This window comes from Hirundo rustica, chromosome 6 (genome assembly GCF_015227805.2).
Source record: "Hirundo rustica isolate bHirRus1 chromosome 6, bHirRus1.pri.v3, whole genome shotgun sequence".
Classification (NCBI taxonomy): domain Eukaryota; kingdom Metazoa; phylum Chordata; class Aves; order Passeriformes; family Hirundinidae; genus Hirundo; species Hirundo rustica.
Window position 1 is genome coordinate 4,642,824 of NC_053455.1, and position 22,019 is coordinate 4,664,842.

Sequence of the window (22,019 nt, forward strand, 5' to 3'; positions counted from 1 at the left end):
ATTTTGAGGGTCACTCATTCATTCTGTCATGAGCTGATGCTTCCCCTGACCTGCAGTTTTTTTTTTTTTTTCCTCCTGTGGTACCACTTCAGTCTTCCTGAGTAAATTTTGTTTTCTGCATATTTCACCATTGCATGGGTTCAGGGCCAAACGGGAAATGGTTTGTGTTTAGCTCTTGCTCTTAGGCTTTTGTACAAATAAATGGTTACTTTACATATTTGCTGTTTTCATTTATGACTGCATTTATTTTCACAGCCTGAGGAAGAGCTTGATCCTGAAGAGAGGGACAACTTCCTCCAACAGCTTTACAAGTTTATGGAAGACAGAGGTAACACTGAATTTTCTTTCTTTTTTTTTTTTATCTCCAGTCCGCTTCTTTAATGGCACAGCACTCAAAGGGAACTCAAATCCTCCCTGAGGTGTTTTGGTTTTGTTTTGCTTTCACAAAGCCTTTTTTATGTTCACAACGCCTGTTAAATGAGCCCTTGGTTGATTTCTGGTTGTGACAGCCCTGGCTGAGAGCTCTGCTGCTGTTAATCCAGGCTGGAAGCTGTGGAGTCTGTGTGTGGATGGTGAAATCCAACCAGCAGAGACTGGAGTTGTGCCATCCTCAAACCTCCGTGCACAAACCGAGCAGTGGTACCTGAAGAGACAACTTCAAAGATTCTGTTTTATCCTCTAGCTAGAACAATAAAATAGTGAATTTTAAACATCTGTCTGTATACAGAATTAAGTTAGACTTAATAAATTAGAATAGTTCAAGTCATGGCTTCAGAGCTGTGTCAGAAGTGCACGTGCTCTGCATGGGGAGCAGGATGTACCTGCTGCCTTGGGAGAGCTGCTGTTGCATAAGGCATTTGCAGTTGTGATGAGACTGACAATAGAATGGAAGATTTATGCTCCTTTTAAAAAATATATATTCAAGCCTGCAGGGAGTTTTGTCTTTAGAGTACATTTGTTTAATTTTTTTCATGAAGTCACCATTTCAATCATGTATTTAAAATACCATTTTCATCCTGCAGTAGCCTTGGTGTGGAGGTAAATTACAGGTGTAACTACTGCCCTTTTTCCTTTATTTTTTATCTTTCTGATCTCTAATCAGCAGTTACCTGAAATGGTAATTCCTTAGCAGCACAAAGTACAGCAAATGCTGATGTATTGGAATTTGAAATAAGCAGAGCTAAGGGTAAAATATGAGGTACTTGCAGAGTCTGAATATTTGCCCCTTTCTTTTTTTGAGGGGGGGAGGTTGTTAAAATTAATGGGGAAATCAAGCTGCCTTTGTAAAAGATGGTGTGTATGCCTTCTAATGAGATGTGTTCTGGACCACAGAATCAAAAAAGAATAATTCAAAAGTATTGCCAGTTCTTATCAGAGGTTTAGAAATCGAGCAAGTATTACAGCAAAGTGTTCTGGAGCTCATCCAATATAATTTTGAAGGCCTCCTGTGTGTATAACCAGTGTTTCTGGAGAATAAGCTGCCTTAGGAGAATAAAAGGCTAAGTTAAGGGGAAAAAAAGAGATCACTCTGCTGCTGGGCTAATCCAGAGTTTTCCTTTCATGTAGCCTGATTCCTCCCACTTCCCTGTTTCCTTCCTTTCTCATTCTCTTTCTTAAACACTCTCAGACTACAAAACAAGTAGGGATGTCAGGACCTTGTGAAGACAAAAGAGGAAAGCATTTGTGTGCTGAATTTGAAGACTCAGTCCATGAAATATTCTTTAAGCCAGTATGTGGATTGGGCAATGTGCAGGACTTTTTCCAGGACTGGGACTTTCCTCCTGCCTGTTTGCTTATTATTTTCCTTCTCTGTCCTTATAGCAAGATTCGTGTTCCCACCAGATTTGTTCCACATTCTGTTCTCTCAGTATAAATGTTTTGATTCATGGAATGATGACAGTATTCCCGAAGTCCTATAAAATTATTTTAATGATGCCAAATATAATTGCATGAAGATGAGGGAAGATACGAAGCAGCAGGGAGGAGTTTTGATGATATTCTTCCTTGCTGGGAGGATTATTGTCTACGTATGCAGCTACTTGCCTTAAGTCACTTCTGGTTTCTCCTTTTTGCAGATAATTGCTGTTCTTTATGTCACTGCCACTCAGCTAATTTGAGTTCTTTCTTTTCCCTGGAACTGTCCCAAATATTCATGTCTGGTCAAGGCCTGGTGCTTTTCCACATTCTGACAATTTGCCTGAGTGTCTCTTCCTAATCCAGCATCTCTGCTTCTTCCTCGTTCCTTTCAGCCCACGGTGTTTTCAGTTAATCTCTTCACACACTGCTCTATTCCAGCATTCCTCAGGTGTTCTCTGGAGCTTCCTGCAGCTCTCGCTTTCCTCCCTGCTCGTGAGAGGAGCAGTGGGATGCGGCCAGGTGGATGAGGGTTAATAAACCTGGGAGTCTGATAAACCACCCAGAGATAATGATGCATTTGAAAGAGGGTGAAGCCTTAACTGGTGATTGGAATTTACTGATTTGGGAGCCTACCTTAAGCCATTAAATACAGATTTTAAAATGCAGAAGGATACTTGTAATCAAATGTGTGCTAAAGGAATGGAAGGGGCAACTTGCTGTTCTTTGGGATAACTTGTTTCTGTTCTATTTTATTCAGGTACTCCTATCAATAAACCACCGGTTCTGGGCTACAAGGACCTTAATCTCTTCAAACTTTTTAGGCTGGTTTATCAGCAGGGTGGGTGTGACAATGTAAGTGCTGGACGTTCCCTGAACTAAATATATCTGTTCATTCGTGTCTATAAATGGTTGTCCAGGAAAGCTGTGGATATCCCATCCCTGGAAGTGTTCAGGCCAGGGCTTGGAGCAACCTGGGATGGTGGAAGGTGTTCTGCCCATGGCAAAGGGTTGGAACTGGATGTTTATTAAGGTCCCTTCCAACCCAAACTGTTCAGTGGTTATAAAAAGCTCGGCTTTTAGTTCTGATAGATATTATTCCTTAATGTTCTTATTCAACAAAACCTGTAAGCTTCCTCTTTTCTTTTTTTTTTTCCCCTCAAAGATTGAGAGTGGTGCTGTATGGAAGCAAATTTATATGGACCTTGGCATTCCTATTTTGAACTCGGCTGCTTCCTACAATGTAAAAACTGCTTATAGAAAGTAAGTTCTTATATTGGATAATGGTAAAAACATTTTTCCTTTCTTTTTTCCTAGTTGTAGCATGTACAGTATTCATGAGATTTTATGATAGTTGCAGCCAACAGCTGATATTCTTCAGTTCTGAGCATTTTCCAGTGCTTGATGTGGAGGAAAGGAGGGAGCGCTCAGGGCTGTGAGTTCCTGTTGCTCCAGTATATCAGAATTCTGCTCATTTTTTTGCCAAGAAACCTCCACTTTCCTCATGTGCTGATGGCAATTCAGACTACACCAGTGAAATTTATAAAATAAGCTTTGGTAGATTCAATTTTGCAAGTTAAAGCACTTAACAGTAACAGACTCCTTAATCTTTAGATCTTGTATGCATTGAGGAGAATTTTATACCAGTTACTTTAAGTTCATGAGTGGTGTTGACTGAAAAAAGACATGTTTCAGATTGCATATTTACATATAATCTTTGCAGAATTTGTAAGATGATGACTTTAGGGCTTAACTCTGTGCATTGCTATGGTGGATGTGACAGTTATTAAATAGTAAAATCATTGCTTACAAAGACCAAATGCATAAATCGTTTTCTTCTGACCCTCGCTTTTCAGCTGTGTTGTAACTTTTGAATTGGAAAGCTTTCAGGAACGACATTTTCCAAGCTCGTTTTCTAAATAAAAATTGTTTCTATTATTTATCCTCCTGGAAGTCTGACAAGAAACAATTGGGCTTTTTGAGTAAAAGGGAAGAATGAGATTCTCTTGACTCAAACCTAAGGAAATACGGAAATAGGGATGACTAATGACTCAACTCATGTTAATGTCGATGAAGATGACAATATTGAGACTACCCTCAGTGGGATTTGAACTGGGCACATGTTTAAGGTCTGTATTTTACAGAGAAGAGTGTTTATCCTGGAAAGAGTAATTGGTAAATGTGTACTGCATTGCTGTTACAGTGGAAATAACGATGATGTTGTTTGGACACAAGAAAATGTGTTGTGACAGTGATAGTGTGTTGCAGCTTGCATATTAATTCTTGCTAAGAATTAGCAATTCTAATTCTTAATAATAAGAATTTAAGCTAATTCGTACCTCTCTCACTTATAACTGGATTAGAGTGTGCACAGGCAGTTTTCCAGAAAAAAAGCTCCTGCTTGGGATTACTGTCATGAATTCTTAACTGGGTGGGGATGGAGTTAAATATGTGAGGAGCACCACTACGTATTCTTTTTCAGCATTGCACTTGAAATTGTTCCACTTCAAAATCTTCTCTAGCTTTTATATTTGTGTTTGTTTGGTTGCTGTTCTTTTTATTATCATTTTCCTGAAATTACTGAGCAGGAAAATAGGTTTTATGCACTTCAATAAATAGAAAATGAACCTTGAAATAAAAATGGGACCTTCCTTGTGTCTGTAGGTATCTTTATGGTTTTGAAGAGTACTGCCGTTCTGCAAACATTCAGTTTAGGACCATCCATCACAATGAACCAAAAGTGGTAGAAGACACACAGAAACACGTGGAACCAATGGAGGAAAGTGTGAAAGAGGAACAAAAAATGCCCCCCACAGAAGTTAAAAAAGAAGCAGAAGAAAATTATTCCAGCAGTGAAAGTGAGAAAGAAGAAATTGAACTAAGATCCCCAAGGGTGAGTGGTTTGAACTGATTTGTGTTTAGTCCTTAACAAAGCCCCTTTGTGCAGTGAACAATTTCCATAATGAGTTTTCCCTGTGGAACAGCTGCACATTGGAATTGGTGCACTTGTGCAAGTGTGGAACTCTGTGAGTGTTAAGTGTTAATTCTTTCATATTCACACCATACATGTGATTGGCTCAGGCTGGGTTGGATGTGCTGTGGTTCAGGGATGGCTTGGGAGCTGTTTGGAGCTGTTACCATCAGAGCAGTGAAACACAGCAGGACAGTGTTGGTGGTGAGTGAGGATTTCCACAGGCACGTGGAACCTGGAGCCTTCTGGCAAGAAACAGGAATATCAAAAACCTGCTACAGATCTAAGAATCAAAGGAAGACCCATTTCTCTGAGTTGGTTTTTATCACAGTCTCTCTTCTAATGGAAGAAGGACCCAAATATTAGAGTATATAGACAAAAGTAGAGGGAGGAACAATTCAGTTTAGCCTTCATTTGACTTTAAATGCTGTAGAGGTGAGGGTTGTATTAGTAGCTACATTGATCAAATTATTGGGCCCATCAGCTGGAGGATACTGAACACCATGAGGAATACAGAAAGTACTTTAAAGGTACTGGAGTATGACTGTAGCACTCATTTAATTATGTTAAAAGAACATTTTGTGTTCTTTAGTAGAGTATGACTACTGAAGGACCAGAGTTGCTGCTTTTAAATTGTTCAAGTTCTGAAGATTCTGTGTAACTAAAATGCCATTCTTGCAGAGCAGCTTTTCAAGCAAATATATGGCCTTATAAATTAATAGATGAAAGGACGTGGTGTAAACACAAGTTGAGACTTCCATTATGTATTTTATTTCTATTTAAATGAAAGTGGTTGTTCCAAGCTGCATCAGCCTCTGTGAACTTCCTGACATGACATTAGCTTTGTTCTTAGTTTGTTAATATACTTTTGAGTTGGTTTTTCTTTTCGAAAACGCTTGAAAAAGGGTAAAGAAATGTAAGAACTTTGTCTCTTTAATAATTGACTCTTTGTTCTGATTAAAAAGCAATGATCCTGTCAAGAGACTTTTAATAAATCAAACGATAATCCTTTGCTAGATCTCTAAGAATCAGTTCCAGATAGTCCCAGACAGCAGCTGCCTGAGTACTCAAAGTGCCTTTTAAAAATGGGATACTTGGAGGTTTTTGAAAGCTGACAAATTTCTGCCTGTGATGTTCACAGGTGAGTGTTAGGATTGAAGATGCTGAAGGGATAGATGCCTCCCCTCAAGCACTTTAAATAATGCTATTGCTGTAAGTGAACAAGACATTTTGGCCCATTCTGTCAGAGCAACAAACATTACAGGTCCAAACAAATGTCCTGAAATCCTCCAGCAGTTAATCAGAAACTCATCCTCATTATTCCAAATGAGGCAGATAAAAAAAACTTGAAGTTTTTAGTATTTAAGAATATTTTTGGGTTTTTTTGTCAACTCCAGCCTTTCTTCTCTACAGGATTTGCATGTCTCACTTCTGTGCTGAGATTTGGAGAGGTTATGGAGAAAGCAGGTGACAGGAGTCATCAAACTGATCTTATTTCTGTTCCAGGGACGAAGAAGACTTGCCCGTGATGCAGCCCCTGCTAAAAAAGATGGTGAGGAGGATAAAACCCAAGACAAATTAAAAGACAGTAACAAAGAAAACAAAGATGTAGAGGAAACACCTGAGAACGCAGAAAAGAAAGAAAATGAAACTCCACTAGGGAAGAAAAGCACACCAAAGCAAAAAGAGAAGAAAATGAAGAAACAGGAGGATTCTGATAAAGAGTCAGATGAAGAGGAGGAGAGGCAGAGGGAGAGGTAAACACTGACTTGTATCACCTCCTTCGAGTTTCTCTGTGCCATGACTGAGCTGTTCTGCAGGCAGAAGGACACAGACTTGATCTCACTAAAGTGTGAAAATCAGAAACCTTATTCACTCAGACAGACAGGGAAGGGAACATTTTATTTCAAGCTTGTATACAGAGCCTGCTGTACTTTCTGGAAGCATCTTTTTGTGCTCGATGCCAGGCAGTATTTTTCACTGTCATTTTACTTGCCAAGGCTGTGTTGGTGTTCTATCACACCAATACCTCCAGACACCAACTTGACCAGGCTGCAAGTCTGTCAGGTGCTGTGAGGATGGGAACAGCTTGGAGACACTTCCCTGAGCAGTTGAAACAGAAATGGCAAATTCCTCTTCTCCTGTGCTTTTAAGGGTTTGCTGATGGCTGGTGAAGCTGCAGACAACTTGTTTTTATTGTATGTCAGATGATCAAGGCATCAAAGAGTTTTCTTTGAGCTGTGTGGGAGTTATTTGTCCTCTGAGCTGCTTGCCACAAGATAATTGATCTTTCACTGAAGGCCAGCAAATCTGTTTCATTAAAAGCAAACCCAAAGTCCTTTTTAGTATTTTATTTCTTGCCGACATTTTTGTAGAGTAACTTCTAAATTATGCTAAATTCCCCCTTAAGTAGGGAAGGAATTCTAGCTAAAAATAGGTTAGATTGTAGTTCTTTAAAATATGTTTGAGTATTATATTTAAACAGTAGCTAAAGGTGTGATAAGAGGTGAATGTATCTAGTAAGAGTTGTGCAGACTCTTCCAAGCTTGGCTGAACACTTTTGTGATCAAGTTTTTTTCCAATGGAATGGTGTTTGTGTCCATGAGAGGATCACTGGGATGGCAATTCAAACTTATGTGAAGTTAATAAACTGTAGCATGTTGAGCCAATTGTAAAAGTACCTTTTCTTATAAATAATGTGTCAACGTCAAATATTTCAAAAACTGAAGTTAGTTCTTCTTGTGCTGTTTAGGAGAGACACACTGAGTTAACTTTTATTCCTCTTTGTATTATCAAAATATTAAAAAATAGTCTTTAAGCTTTAAGGTAGTTGTACGCTTTATAAACTGTGTTTAAATTTTAATAAAACTTTCTGGATATTCTTGGCACTTAGACCTATTTTCCTTAAGTTCTGTTTTTGATTTAAAAAACCTGCTTCTGAGCAAGCTTCAAAGACAGGACAGGGTGCAGAAAAGGAATTTTTTTTTTCTCTTGCAGCCTTTTTCTACCTTTCTACCTTTTTCTACTCTCTTTAAACTTTAAAATATGATTGTCACTAATTAGTGGGCATTTAAAATACATTTTACTGCAGGGAAGAAATTGAGAACAAAGGAGAGTCAGAAGGTGAAGAGGATGAGGAGGACACAGAACCCTGCCTGACTGGAACCAAAGTGAAAGTAAAATACGGACGTGGAAAGACTCAAAAAATTTATGAAGCCAGTATTAAAAGCACAGAAATTGATGATGGAGAGGTTTTATATTTAGTTCATTACTACGGTTGGAATGTAAGGTGAGGATAACAAACTGCCTTTCATTTCTTTGTTCAAAGGCTTATTTGCGAAAGAAATTTTTGTTTTAAGGAAATTGAGAGATGGTCAGTGATGTGTGGCTCCATATTGAGTTACCAGCATAACAGGCTCTGACTTCTTCACTTTTCAATATTGGTGATTTTATTCATAGTGTTGCATTGAAATGTCAGAATATACTTGTATTTTTCCAAATGTCCATCTGCTTTAGTAATCCTCACCCCTTCCAGGAGTGTCCCTGATATTTATTGTGTCTGTCAGTGTTAGCACTAGCAAACCTTCCTTAAGGAAGTCACTGATAATGGTGAAGGTGTTTACAATCAAGTGTATTATTAAGCACTGGAATTTTGGCAACAAAATGTAATGAATGTTAACTGTGATTGCAAAAATGCTTCTCCTGGCAGCCAGTCTTTATAGCACTTTATATACTTCTGGTATATAACTTGGGGTATTCCAAATCTACAAGCAAATTTCTTTATGGCAACATGAAGTTTGAGTGTGGCAATATTCCCCAAATATTTACAGGTTCCCTTTGCCTTATTAATACTTTTAGGAGCATTAGTGTGTTTGTGCTTTTCAAAATCTCATCCAGTTTGTTGCCATAATTTAAAAACTTTATATTTTTTTTTAAAAGAAGGTACATTTTCCCGCTGAGACGTGCTATGGTGAAAACTCTTGTATGCATGATGTGGAATGCCTGACACTTTAGAGCTGGCTCAGTCCCCTGAGTGTTCCAGTGCTTTGCTGTTGACAGACAAGGAAGTTTGTACCTTCATTCCCTCTTCCCATAAGGATGAGAGAATAAAACATAAAAACAAATAAACAAAAAGGTTTTTTTATGAACTGGAAACATCATTCACCTTTCTAAGGCCAGGTACTGCATGAGTTGTAAATACGTGCTCTGCTGTCATGGAATGGTTTGGGTTGGAGAGGAAAGCCCATCTCATTCCAACCTCCCACTATCCCAGCGTGCTCTGAGCCCCATCCAAGCTGGTGTTGGCCTTTTCCTACCTCATTAATAAATCTTTTATGTAATTCAAGTCTTTTACTCCTCATCTTCAAACAGCGTTTTGATGTGCAGTGTTAACAGCGTGTTGTCATTCCCTTTCAGATATGATGAGTGGGTGAAAGCTGATCGCATTATCTGGCCAGTGGAAAAAGGAGGACCAAAGAGAAAACAGAAGAAAAAAACAAAAGTAATGGTTTCAATAAGTTTGTTGTAGTACTGTATTTAATGATTTATTGTCCCCGTTAAAAAAAGAAAAAAAGTTATTCAGTCCACAGTCTAGTTTTCAATAGAGCAAAAGGTTTGATAATCAGCAGTGAAACATTAATAAAAATCCACTGTTTCCCCTGCAGAATAAAGAAGATGGTGAAAAGGAGGAGAAGAAGGATGAGGAGAAGCAAAAATCCAAGCGTGGGCGGCCCCCTCTGAAATCCACTCTCCCATCCAACACGTCCTGCAGCCTCCCCAAGATGCCCAACAGCGAAGGTAAATCCTGCTCCAGAGGCGCAGGGAACAGCGTGTGCTCCCCACCATTCCCAGCTGGAGCCCAGGGTGGTGTTGGTGGCCTGGAGCTGCATGTGAGCTCTGAGGTCCCTGCTCTGGCGCGCTCCTTCCGCTCCATGCAAATTAATCCTTTCGATTTTAATTTTAGCAACACCTCGCAGGCAGACCAGACGTAGCTCAGGAATGTTTGATTCTGATAGAGGATCAAACGGTGAGTGATCTCAGCCCTGTGTATGCTTTGGAGGCTTTTTCAGTACCTTTTTGAAAAGAGGTTTGGTTTTTGGTTTTTTTAGGGTTTTTTTTTTAACCTTTTTTTTGTTGTTGTTGTTTTTCCCTTTCTCCTTTTAAATTTTATCGAGTAAGCAGTTGAGCTGACACTGCTGAGGAGCACAGCTTGCTCACAGGAGAGCAGTGACTGTACAAGTCATTTCCATGTTCTTCAGCCAGAGCCTTTCAGTCCTGAGCAGACCAAATCCAGTGCTATAATGATAGTCTTTATTGTGCTAATTAAGTCCTCAACCTCAATACTCCATCATCCAGCAGAGCTGTTAATTATACACAAATGGCAGCACATCTTTGGTGTTTCTAAGCCTCTCTGAACAAGAACTGAAGTGAAATCACTGTCTCCTTTTAGTACAGGTCCCTGAATAATCTTCTGGTAATGTACTAATGCTTGCTCTCCATGTGGTGCATCCTTTGTACAATAGTTTAGCAATGAAATGTCCATATTGGGGTTTAGAAGGTTTTTATTTTTGCATTTGGGTCGGGTTTTTTTTCTCTGCATGGAGGGGAGAAATGTCTTTTCGTTTTGTAGCATCACATGGGAGAGGCAGTTCCATGGGATCAGGGAAATCTGTAAAATTATTTTTGCTGCAATAAAATAGAATTCATTTGTATTGGCTTATTTGAGAAATAGTAGTAGGAGAATCATAGACTTCAACTAAATCACCTGAGTTAAGAGCATCATCCAGATGCTTCCTGAACTCTTGACAGCACCACCACTACTGCAGTTTCATAGAAATTTTAGGTAAAAATAAGAGCTGTAGCAATATTTTGGATAGTGCAGGATTTTTAAAATTTAAAATTATTGCTGTAAACTGATGTTGCCACCATAGATTACTGAAAACGGGGTTTTGTGAGGTTCAAATAAAAAGTCGTGCTGCAATTAATTATTTAGGGTGCTGTTTGCTTCTTTTTAAAATTTTTTTTAGACTCTGGCACATCTGACAGTGAAGCAGATGAGTCATCTGAAAAGAATTTGAATGAAGAATTTTCTCCAGAAACTTCAGAACTGGAAAAAAGTGAAAAACTCCGTGATGAGAAGCTGGATGAGGAAAACCCAAAGATTTCTCACGCGCTGAAGGAAAACGACAGGACTCAAGTTCAGCCACTAGAAACACTGAAACTGGAAGTTGAGGAAAGTGAACAAATTGTTCAAATTTTTGGAAATAAAACGGATCAAATGGAAGAAATCAAAAGAGAGGTTGAAAAATCACCTAAGGGAAAGGGGAGAAGGAGCAAGACAAAAGATCCCTCATCGGAGAACGCGAAGATTGCACCAGGAGGCCAGGAAGAGGTGGCAAATGAGTCTCTTACGGAACCTGAAAGGTTAGATGCGTCTTCCTTGGACTGTAAAGACATTTCCAGCACTACTGAGAGTGAAACGGAGCCCTCCACGAAAGATAAGAAACTTTTGAAAAGGAAAACATTGGAACAGGCGTCACCCGAGAAGAGAAATCGGCGAGAGAGCGAGATGGAAGTGCCAAATATTGTATCTGAAGAGAGGACCAATGAATGTACTGGAGCAGAGGAATGTAGAAGGCTGAGTGCTGAGGAGTCCCTCAGAGCTGAAAACGAGGAGATGCCATCCCTGGTGGCGGAATCGGTTCCGCACGGGCCGGAGCTGAGGAGTGACAGCTTCCAACGTCCGGCCGAAGCCAACGAGAGCACTCCCTTGAAAGATGAGGATGACACGATGCCTCAGATCGGTCCTGAAACCTTGCTGTGCCACGAAGTAGACTTGGATGACTTGGACGAGAAGGAGAAGAGCAGCAGTGAAGACACAACAGCAGAAAAGCCAGATCCCCACGCTTCCAGCTCAGTGCCCTCTGCCTTAGCCCCCACCGTCCCCTCAAGCTTCCCAGTGGCCTCTCCGCTGGCCCTCAGCCAGGACGAGTCGCGCAGCATCAAGAGCGAGAGTGACGTGACCATTGAGGTGGACAGCGTGGCAGAGGAGTCCCAGGAGGGGCTCTGTGAGAGCGAGTCTGCCAATGGATTTGAAGCCAGTACCACGTCGAGCAATTGCAGCATCGCTGGGCAGGAGAGGGAGGTGGGGGAGAAAGGTGAGCATTTCCTGGAGGAGTCATTCATTCCCTGCTCTAATCCCTGCTGAAGGTGTCTTGAGACTGGTGGCACTGGGCTAAAAATTACTGGTCTGTTTTGTCTGCTGGTTATAGATTCACAGAATGGTTTGGGTTAGAAGGGACCTCAAAGCCCATCTTGTTCCAGCCCCCTGCCATGGGCAGGGATATCTTCCAATATCCCAGGTTGCTCCAAGCTCCATCCAGCCTGTTCTGGAGCACTTTTAAGGATGGGACAGCCACAGCTTCTCTGGGCAACCTGTGCCAGGGCCTCAGAGTAAAGAATTTCTTCCCAATATCCCACCTAACCCTGCCCTCTGGCAGTGTGGAGCCATTGTCCCTTGTCCTGTCACTCCAGGTCTTTGTCCAAAGTCCCTCTCCAGCTCTCTTAGCCCTTTTAGCCTCTGGAAGGGGCTCCAAGGTCTCTCCTGAGCCTTCTCTTCTCTGAACAGCCCAAACTCTCTCAGCGGTCGGGTTTTAGATTTCTTTGTTGCTTATAAAAATAGCTTTTTCATAGCAGAAGTATTTGAGGTGTCTTGTATTTTATTTTTGATTTTTTTTCCTTTTCTCATAGGTCAAAAAAGGCCCAGTGACAGCAATAGTGGAACACTGGCAAAAAAGCAAAAGCGAACTCCAAAGCGAACCAGTGCTGCAGCCAAAAATGAAAAGAATGGAACAGGTATATTCCTGCAGGGAGAGGAGGGGGAAGGTTATCCTGTCCTGTAAATATCTGTAAGAACCTACTGTTCTAATGTTACAAACCATTTCCAGTGGATGGGGCTTCCCTCTGAAGGTTTTTCATTTTTATTCATCCTGATTATTGGTGATAAACTGGAGAGGAGTTCTGAGCTCTGCAGTGTAACTGGGAAATCTCTTGGCTATTTTATATTACTTACTTAGGAAAAAAACCTCTAAATTATTATTTATATTAGCAGTTACTACATATTTACCATTATGCTGGTTTTTAAATATTGGATTGGTTATGAATTTGGGAGAGGGCAAATTCAGAGTCTTAAAACAGCCATTTCTCCTGGGGAATATGTCAACATTTTTGAAGCATAGGGAAATGTTGGATGCTAAAGAAAAGCTTTTCATACAAAGCTTTTCATTCATAGTTTTTCTCTCAAGCATCTGACTATTTTATAACTTGCTATAGAAACCTGGATTTTTGTGTTTCTGTAGCTCATATTTCAGAGAATTCACAGAATGGTTTGGGTTAGAAAGAACCTTAAAAATCATCTTGATCCAACCTCCTGCCATGGGCAGAGACACCTTCCACTATACCAGGTGGCTCCAAGCTCCATTTAACCTGGCCTGGAACACTTCCAGGGATGGGGCATCCACAACTTCTCAGGGCACCCTGTGCCAGGGCCTCACCATCTTTATAATAAAGAATTTCTGTCTAATATCCCATCTATCCCTGCCCTCCTTCACCTTAAGAACATTCCTTCTTGTCCTGTCCCAGAATTTTTGACAATCATTGCATGAATGAATCAGTGGTTTTGGCTTTATGGCAACACTAACATTTCTAAATATCAAACTAAAATAGTAATTATCTGATATACACTATTCAGATATATCTAACATGCCTGTGGAAAACCTGGCAGTTATTGGGGGAATCTAAAATATTTGAATGTATGAGCTAAAAATTTTCTGTTGCATGTTGAACTTCTGTTGCTTTAGTCACGTTTCGGAACTGTTCCTTTAGATGTGTAAAGCAGTTGGATAGCTAAATACAGTCATGTGCTACCTACCCATAGTAATGTAGGTTTAAACTTTAAGAAAAGGGGTTTAGTGTCTGCTTTATATTAAAAAGCTAAAATAGGTGATGTAAGACAGTTTATCAGTGCTCTAATATTCTAATTTTGCTAAGTTTAGTATTTCTGTAAAGAAATTTGGCTATTACTTTTTAACTAGGCCTAGTCAGCCTTTGAATTCTCCCACATCAACTATGATTATTACACTTGAGAGTTTAGTGCATGCTGTGTCTGATCAGATTGTCCATGGAGTCTGAGATCGTTTTTCCTTGGGTGTGTTTTGGGATCTTTGGAGCAAGAAACAACAATTTTTTCTTAATCATTGTTTCTTTACTATAGCCACAATTTTTTAAAATGCCCAGCTGGAGGTTTTAAGTCCTAATAAATTCTTTTTCCTGCAGGACAAAGCAGTGACAGTGAAGATCTCCCTGTGCTGGACAGTTCCAGTAAATGTACTCCTGTCAAACACATCAATGCATCCAAACCACAGAAGATTTCCCGCTCCCCTGCCAGAGTGATTTCTCCTCACATCAAAGATGGAGAGAAGGACAAACACAGGGACAAGCACCACCACCAGAATGCTTCACCCAGAGTGTACAAATGGAGCTTCCAGCTCAGTAAGGATTCTTGAAATCACTTGATTACAGGGAATTCGTGAGAAAATTTGTTCTGAAAGAAAAACGTTTTGGGATTTTCAATTAGGTGTGGGGTTTTTCTGGCATAGTTATGGAAATGTGTTATCTTCCGTGCTGTGTCTTCCATCCTCTTAAGAACTGCATTCATTTGTTTAAAATCACCTTGACAGAGTTATTTTTTTCTTCCCACTCACAGATGAACTGGACAATATGAGCAGCACTGAAAGGATCTCCTTCCTACAAGAAAAACTCCAGGAGATACGAAAGTACTACATGTCCTTGAAGTCAGAGGTAGCAACCATAGACAGGAGAAGGAAACGATTAAAAAAGAAAGACAGAGAAGGTAAGGTTGAGATTTGCTTTAGGATTCCCACGAGGAGTTCATTTCTTTGGAAATGTGTAACTCACAGCAATTTAATCGATGATCTTTTAGAAGAAAAGAAAGTGTTACCATCTGTTTGCATACGTATTTAGAAAGAGTATTTGTGGCTTTTTGGAACTTGAACCTGACAGGAACATTTGCTGACTCTTTTATAACTGTGGAGTAATAACTTGGACTTCCTAGTGCAAGGAAGTTTCCATTAGACTCGGCTGAGTCCTTTTATACTGATACCTGTCAGTATAGGGTAAGGCTAATCCTGTGTCTGTGCATACAGCAGTGAAAGCAATTGGCAAAACCTCTAATCAGTTTTTTGTGCCTGTGCTGCTGCTTTGCTGTCTTTTACACAACCTAATAACCAAGGAAACCTTCCTTGGGAGCTGTACTTTGCTAACCTCGTGCTGATGTGTTCTTCTGTGTGTTCAGTGTCTCACACAGGAGCATCCATGTCATCTGCTTCCTCAGACACTGGAATGAGCCCCTCGTCATCCTCTCCTCCCCAGAACGTGCTGGCTGTGGAATGCAGGTGATAAACGTTTCTCTGCCTTGCCAGCAGCTCGCTGCCATGGACATAAACCCTGAAATTCAGCCACAGAAAGCACTCAACTGGTTGGACATTGCCAAGTATATCCTGTACACACTTCCACTGCTGGACTGTACCTGTTCCCCCTTCCTACCCCCTTCTTTTGTTTAATTTACTGTTCAGAGAACTTAAGCTCATTGGTAACTGAAGGTTTGTAGGCACAACGTGACATCCTCGTCATTGTGTTCGTTTTTGTTTCGTTTTGTTTTGTTTGTTTTTTTGGTTTTTTTTTTTTTCCTAACACAGAGAAAGGGCACTTATCAAATTTGCGAAGTTATGTCCAATGAAGCATTCAGGTGTTCTAGGGTGATCTTAAAAAAATAATAAAAAAAAGCAAGTGTACCAAGCAGACATCAGAGTATTATCCAAAAGAACTGAGTAACTGCTGCACTTTCACCGAGCTGTGGGTAACTCTTGGTGAGTAGTTCCTCTTTGTGGAAGCACTTGCTATACAGAACTGCCAAAGTATGTGTTCAGCAATGTGCCCAGTTTTAAAGCTGTAAATGGGACAAAATAAATTGTGAAAGGAAGTGTAGTTGACTGAAAACTACAGTTGTAATAAGTCTTCCACTTTTTATAGGATTTTTGAGCACACAATTATGCAAATGTTTTAATGTTTATTAATGTTTACAGTGGAATTGTGAATAGGTTTTCAGTGGACTATCTTATCCCTTGACAAAAATATTTTGTCTTTTTTCTATGTAATTTCAGAGTTTTTATTTTGTTACAAAAAGACGAAAAATGAAATATATAACAACAATGAAGTTATTTAACAAGATTTCTAAAGCTGAAATTTTTGTGTAAAATAAGGTATCTTGCAACTTGTTAAATATATTTATTCAGACATTGGATGTTGTATTTTTATGTATTTTTTAAAATATTAATAAAATTGGAAAAAAAAAAAAATTCTAGGTTAGTTCACTCTTTGGAACAAAACATCTTATCAGTTCTGGCTCTTCAGGAGGAGTTATCCAGTAGCCAAACCTGTACTTCCAATGGGTCTGTCTACATATCCTCCAGCACACAGATCTGCCAGCAGGCATCTGGGTTAAAAATCAAACTTTATTTGGAAACTTTGGCAGTCCTAGTACTTAACCTTGTTTGGAGGAACAAAATTTTTTGGGTTGCCCTTAAGATGCTTTGTCACAAGTTCTTGTGTTTGCTGTACTGCCGAATAAATTTATATCTCCCAAAGTTGAGATGCACCAATAAAATAAAAGCGACCGTGTGTGCTCTGCCTGTGGATTGTCCCACGGGCAGATGCAGCTTGTAAATAACTCTTCCAAACCCATGTATTTAAAGCAGTTTGCATATACATTATGTATAAAAAGTGATTTTTTTAAACGATTTTTTTATTCATGTTTGTACATTGAAAGGGGGCCTGAGCCCCTTTTTCTGTGTTTAATATGCTGTAGAGTAATAACATAGATGCTCTAGACTGTATATCAGGATATTCTGGTTCCACACGGCAGAAGGTCAGGAGGAAACGCTAGTGATGGCGTAGCATTACTAAAAGTGATGTTTCTTGAAATCTCATTTTACAACATTTGTCAACTTGTGATTCCAATTCCTTCCATTTTCGCAGAAAATTAAAGAAAAAGTACTCTTGTAAATGCACTTTTTCTGTCTTTTCTTAAGCAAAGCAGAACTATTTCAATGTAAGATAAATATGGAGCTCACTAGACAGCGCTAATAAAGGCCATGTTTTAAACATAGGCTTTATATTCTATTTTTATTTAAGTGATTGTTCTTGTAAATGTCTGGACTTTACCCTAAATAGGAAAGTTAATCTCCATAAATTACTGTAAAGACTTTTTTTCAGAGCTAACTTTTACTTGTTAAACTTCTAATAGCTACGAATAAAAAGCAATACGCATTTCAAAGGAAGTAACACGGGTCACATGTTTAATATTTGCAGAAACAACCCAAAATCTGGGGCAGTAAGAGGATTAATGACATCTTGTGCAGATCTCTGATATCTAACCTGTGTGCACGCTGTTGAGATCTTAAACAGGCACTGAGGATGGAGGAGCTGCTGCCTTGGCCTGGATGGTTCCCCGTGTGTGTTCTCAGCTGACTGCTGCTCCTGTCTCTTAGGAATGTTTAAACCCCTGCTTGGAATGTTCCAGGTATGCTCCCATGGAACATGGAAACCCATTCCAGCCCATGGACAGGGAGAGTTCCTCTCCCATCTGCTTCCCTCCACACTGCTCACCCCAAAACCAGCTGCTGTTACTGTGGCAGAGCACTAAAGCTGCAGGAAAAGGGGGACTTTTCTGCCAAGCCACTGCCAAAGTCTCCAGCATGTCACTGATTTACTGCTTTTATCTTTCTGGAAGGAGCATATCAGATTATTCAGTAAAAGTTTCTTATGTTTAAAAAATATCACAGGGGAAAAAAAAAACTAGCTGGAATTACTGGGCTGTCCTGGGTTAAAGGTGAAATCAAGAAGAAACCCTACTAAAATCTATTTCTAACTCTGTAATAATCACCTTATTGAAGCCTTGTTGATATAAATTCCAAAGTGTCTTTCACTGGCTGAAAGTTTATCCCGCTGAAGACACAGTAATTATGATTATACAGAATTGGGATTTTTTTAAAACAAGAGATTAGGTATTGTTTTCGAGAAGTCAAAGCACCCTCTTGGCAGTTTTTGTGCTGTTCTCCTGCCTTCTGATCTCCTACAGGTTTTCCTCAAAATCATACTTGTTATTTCAAGCTTCATTAGGAGGTACAAAAATAAAAATTAAGATACAGGATCCAACACTGCTGAAAAGAACAAGGTTGTAAGAGAATCAGACTCTTTCTTCATTTCCTGCAATTGATACAAAGAACTGCTGGCAGATAACCTTATTTTTGTATTAGCAAAAATCTGAAAGATGGAAAAACTCAGAATGTTTCCATGCAAGGACATAAGGTAGGATTCATTTCCTTAATTGTTTTCATTTTCACTTTATTTCCATCGAGTGCATCAGCTGCATTTGTACTAATGAGTTTTTATTTTCTAACGTGAAAGTTTAGCAACACCCAGTTGAATCCCTGCTTGGTTTTGGCTCCTCCAACAGGTTGCTGGTAGCTGAGAAAGTTTCTCCTGCTTGATCAGGCAAGAGAAGCAGAGTTGTCACAACAATAACAACAAGTCATTGTTTTGACAAAGGTTAAACAGATTTTCAGTAGTAATTATCAGTGATTGAAAAGCATAACAAGGGCAAAGGAATGTGTGTCTTCATGAAGGATGATGTGTCTGACCTTCACAGGGTTCAGCAAAAAAGGTCATTAAATCACTGTTTATGCTTCTGTGCGTGCTTCAGTCTGATTTTTTTTAAAAGGTGCAGTATTAGAATAGACAGGAATTTTTTCAATGGTTACATGTTCTCATGTTTTGTAGGGGGAGCCATGGCAGAAATGGCTGCCAAAATTACTCAGGATGGCTTTGATGTGGAGCTGGGAAGAGAATCTGAATCTGAGGATTGTCAACTCCTGTGCCTCAGTCAGAATATCCACTGCTGAGAGAGCCTTCTCTGCAGACAGGTTTGTCAACCAGATGGAATATTACAGTAAAAAATTAATGCTTTTATAACATGTTCTTTTTTTCCCCATTAAAAATACTCTTGGATAGCTGAGGCAGCCAAATGGATTTTCTGGGCAGCATTAACTGGAATTCTTTTACAGCACTGAGTCTGAGAAATTCTGTTGTCTTCTTTTAAGAAAAGAGCAGGTTTGGTTTGGTTACTTGAAAGGAATCTGACATGAGCCAGGAGCCAGATTTACCAGCTGAAATAAAAGATTAATGCGTTCACAAAAGTATGTTGAGCTGTTTACGTCCACTGTGCCCCTGCCTTTGCAAAAATTATGCACTGAAGTCTTGGTTATTTTTCCTTCTCTTGTCTTGGGATTTTATTATTTGCTACAGCCTGCAGGATAAAGGCTCTGGAGATGTGGGGGACATAATAAAACAGTGGAAGCAAAGGGGATGTTGCCAGAAGCTGACTCACTGTAATTCCAGGGCTAAGGAAAATGACATTTTATAATTAGCTCACACTAATCTCAAATTTTGAGAAAATCTGTCATCCTCCCATATTACCAAATAGGATTTTAAAAGTTCTCAAAATTTAAAATTATTCACCTTTATCAGTTACCACTGAGTAACTGGGATTTATTTGGGGTCTTTTGTTTGCTTTGGAGATCTGTGAGTTCCTCAAATTCCACAAATATTTCTTAGTCCAATCCATTGCTTTGGGTGGAGATGTAAATTCATTTTTTTGTTGTTCCAGTGTTTCTGATCTGAGGTTGTGTTTGTTTTAATGCCAGTGAGTGGTGGATTTTATGAGTAGCCACAACCCAATGACAAGTACTCTCTGTGCTGTCATTTAAAGAAAACTGGAAGGATAAAACTGCCAATTGTGAAAGCAATTTTTCTAAGAATAGGACTTGTCTGGTGTCTTCCTTCTTTTGAATTCTCTTTGCTATTTATTCTGTTATTTCTGCTCCTTCCCATTTCAGAGGAACTCTAAATTCTGGCTCAGAGCAGGTTGGTTCTGCTTCAGCTCTGCAGCTGCTCACATTGGTTAACACCCTTGTGCTGCTGCTTCTCCCACACCAAGAGTTTTCCAACGTGAGAAGCATCTTTGTTTGATGCCACTTGGCCTCAGTGCACCAGCACAGCTCCCTCAGTGCAGTAACCACGGAAGCTTTGCTTCACTTTCCCTCTTTCAGTGTTTGCCAGCACAGAAAAGCTGCCCTGGAGCTGTTAGAGCTGTGACAACGTGCAGGGGGTTGTCACCTGTGTGTTCAACCCTCACCCTGAGCCTGCTGCTGAGGGACACGCTGCTCTGCGTTGGTGCTCTGGGTCTGGTGATGTCTCTGATTCTCCTGCTGTTCAGTGTAACCCAAGGTTTCCATTCCAGCACTGTGGTGTCTTCAGCTGTTCCTAAACTCCTCCTCTAATCCCTCATCTGGGTACAGCTTGACCTAATTTCCCGTGCTCCTGCCAGCTATGCCAGTTTCATAAGGAGGGGTAAGATGTGGAATTTGCATGAAATACTCTGCTATATTGCACAAGAGTGTTTTTTTATTCTGTTTTAACAAGGCACTTGTTTATGTGGATGTGTAACTTCAAACCATCTCTCCTGATGCTCCTTTATTTCCCTTATGAATAAATAAAGCTATATTAAAAAAAAACCAAAAAAACACCAGAATAAAAACCCCAACCCTTGATTCCTTCTGCATGTGCTCTGCTTCCCACCCTGCAGGTGACCCCTGTGTGCCGTGGATGGAGGGGCAGGTGCTTGAGGGCAGTGCCCTCAGGTGGGCAGGACAATCCCTCTGATGAGGAAATGTTCTGGCAATGGAACCAGTGAGAGGGAAAACTTTGGTCTGTGCAGGTATTTGAATGTGATTAACTCAGAATGTGAGAGGAACCCCACTTACTCCTGTGGGAACAATTACGGAATAATGTTATCCACAGACAGTGCAGGAGGGAGCTGATCTTTGTGGCTGTGGTTTGGCTGCTGCTGTTCTTGTTTCTTGCTTTTCCTTTGGAGAATCCTGAACAACTGAGAGTGTGATTTCTCTTTGGCTCAGAGGCACTGGGCAGCATTGCTGTGCAGGGTAACACCTCTGTGTGCCTTTGAACAATCAGCTGATGTTCCGTTCAGCCCAGAGCTGGTTTCATGTAAAACCTTTGCAGTTGGACTGTCCCAGTGACAGGGCTGACACTGCTCATCCCCTGCAATGTCCTGCCTGCCCCAGAGCCTTGCTGAGCTGGGGACGTGCAAGCAAGGAGTGAAATGTGTTGTCTTTTCTTCCAGATCTTCCATATTATGTCTCTGGAGAATCAAAGAGTTTGGGTTGGTTACAGATCATCTCCTTCCAACCCCCCCAGGAGTATCTGCTTGTGCCCCAGCAGTCTCTGTGGTCTCTGAGTACTCCAAGGGTCACCCTGCCCCTTTCCTGGTGCCCCAGGCTCCATCTGGTGCCTTCTGGTGTGACCCAGCCACCTCCCTGTGCCTTTAGATGCAGTATGGCCAGTAAGACAACAACAGTTTAATCTGAAGAAACAGTCACTAATGTACTTCCCCTGATCTAATTCCAGTTGTTGCTGGAAAAAATGTAACCTTTGCATTTTACCTGACATTTATTGTGAAGAACCTGCTGCTCCCTGACACCAAAACACAAAGGAGTATGAAATTAAGGTAAAACATAATTTTAAATACCCTCCAATGTGAAGCAGAATTGTAACTTTTTGAGTTCTTCTAATGCTGTCTTCTGCAAATTCAAGGTTGCAGGCATGATGCAGGTTCAGGTGTCAGAGGCTTTAATTGCTTTTACAGCTTTTAGAGTTTGTGCCAGACTCATTCAAAGAATTTTGGAGTTGAGCTTAATGGACTCCCTAAGATTTGAACTGGATTCCTCAAATGCCATGTGCTGACTTCTCAACTAGCTGAGAGAAAATGCTGAAACAAGAGCTGTTGCTAAGCTCCAGTTCCCGCAGTGGGGAATGTCAGGGCACACAGGATTTGCCTCCTTGCTCTGAAGGCACAGCCACGCTCAGCGTTTCACCCACACTCCCTGACACAGCACTGCAGTCACTCCTTCTCTTGCCTTCCAACAGAGCTCAGCAGTTGAAGCTCTCAGCAGGGGATTACATAAATTGGGGCTTTGCT

At 40.3% G+C, this 22,019-nt stretch overlaps 1 protein-coding gene across 2 annotated transcripts in view; it reads left to right on the top strand.

Moving 5' to 3' along the window:
- The window catches only part of ARID4A (AT-rich interaction domain 4A), a 46,419-nt gene extending 29,256 nt beyond the window's left edge, over positions 1-17,163 (top strand). The window contains exons 12-25 of one of the 2 annotated variants that reach the window (XM_040067211.2): positions 256-328; positions 2,615-2,709; positions 3,020-3,117; positions 4,519-4,747; positions 6,332-6,582; positions 7,917-8,114; positions 9,242-9,326; positions 9,490-9,622; positions 9,789-9,851; positions 10,852-11,982; positions 12,575-12,679; positions 14,159-14,374; positions 14,589-14,735; positions 15,198-17,163. In XM_040067211.2, the coding sequence (XP_039923145.1) occupies positions 256-328; positions 2,615-2,709; positions 3,020-3,117; positions 4,519-4,747; positions 6,332-6,582; positions 7,917-8,114; positions 9,242-9,326; positions 9,490-9,622; positions 9,789-9,851; positions 10,852-11,982; positions 12,575-12,679; positions 14,159-14,374; positions 14,589-14,735; positions 15,198-15,301 (2,928 nt within the window). In that variant the 3' untranslated portion in view covers positions 15,302-17,163. The remainder of the gene's footprint in view (positions 1-255; positions 329-2,614; positions 2,710-3,019; positions 3,118-4,518; positions 4,748-6,331; positions 6,583-7,916; positions 8,115-9,241; positions 9,327-9,489; positions 9,623-9,788; positions 9,852-10,851; positions 11,983-12,574; positions 12,680-14,158; positions 14,375-14,588; positions 14,736-15,197) is intronic. The other variant, XM_040067212.2, reaches the window with a different exon arrangement.
- Positions 17,164-22,019: the final 4,856 nt, after the last annotated feature.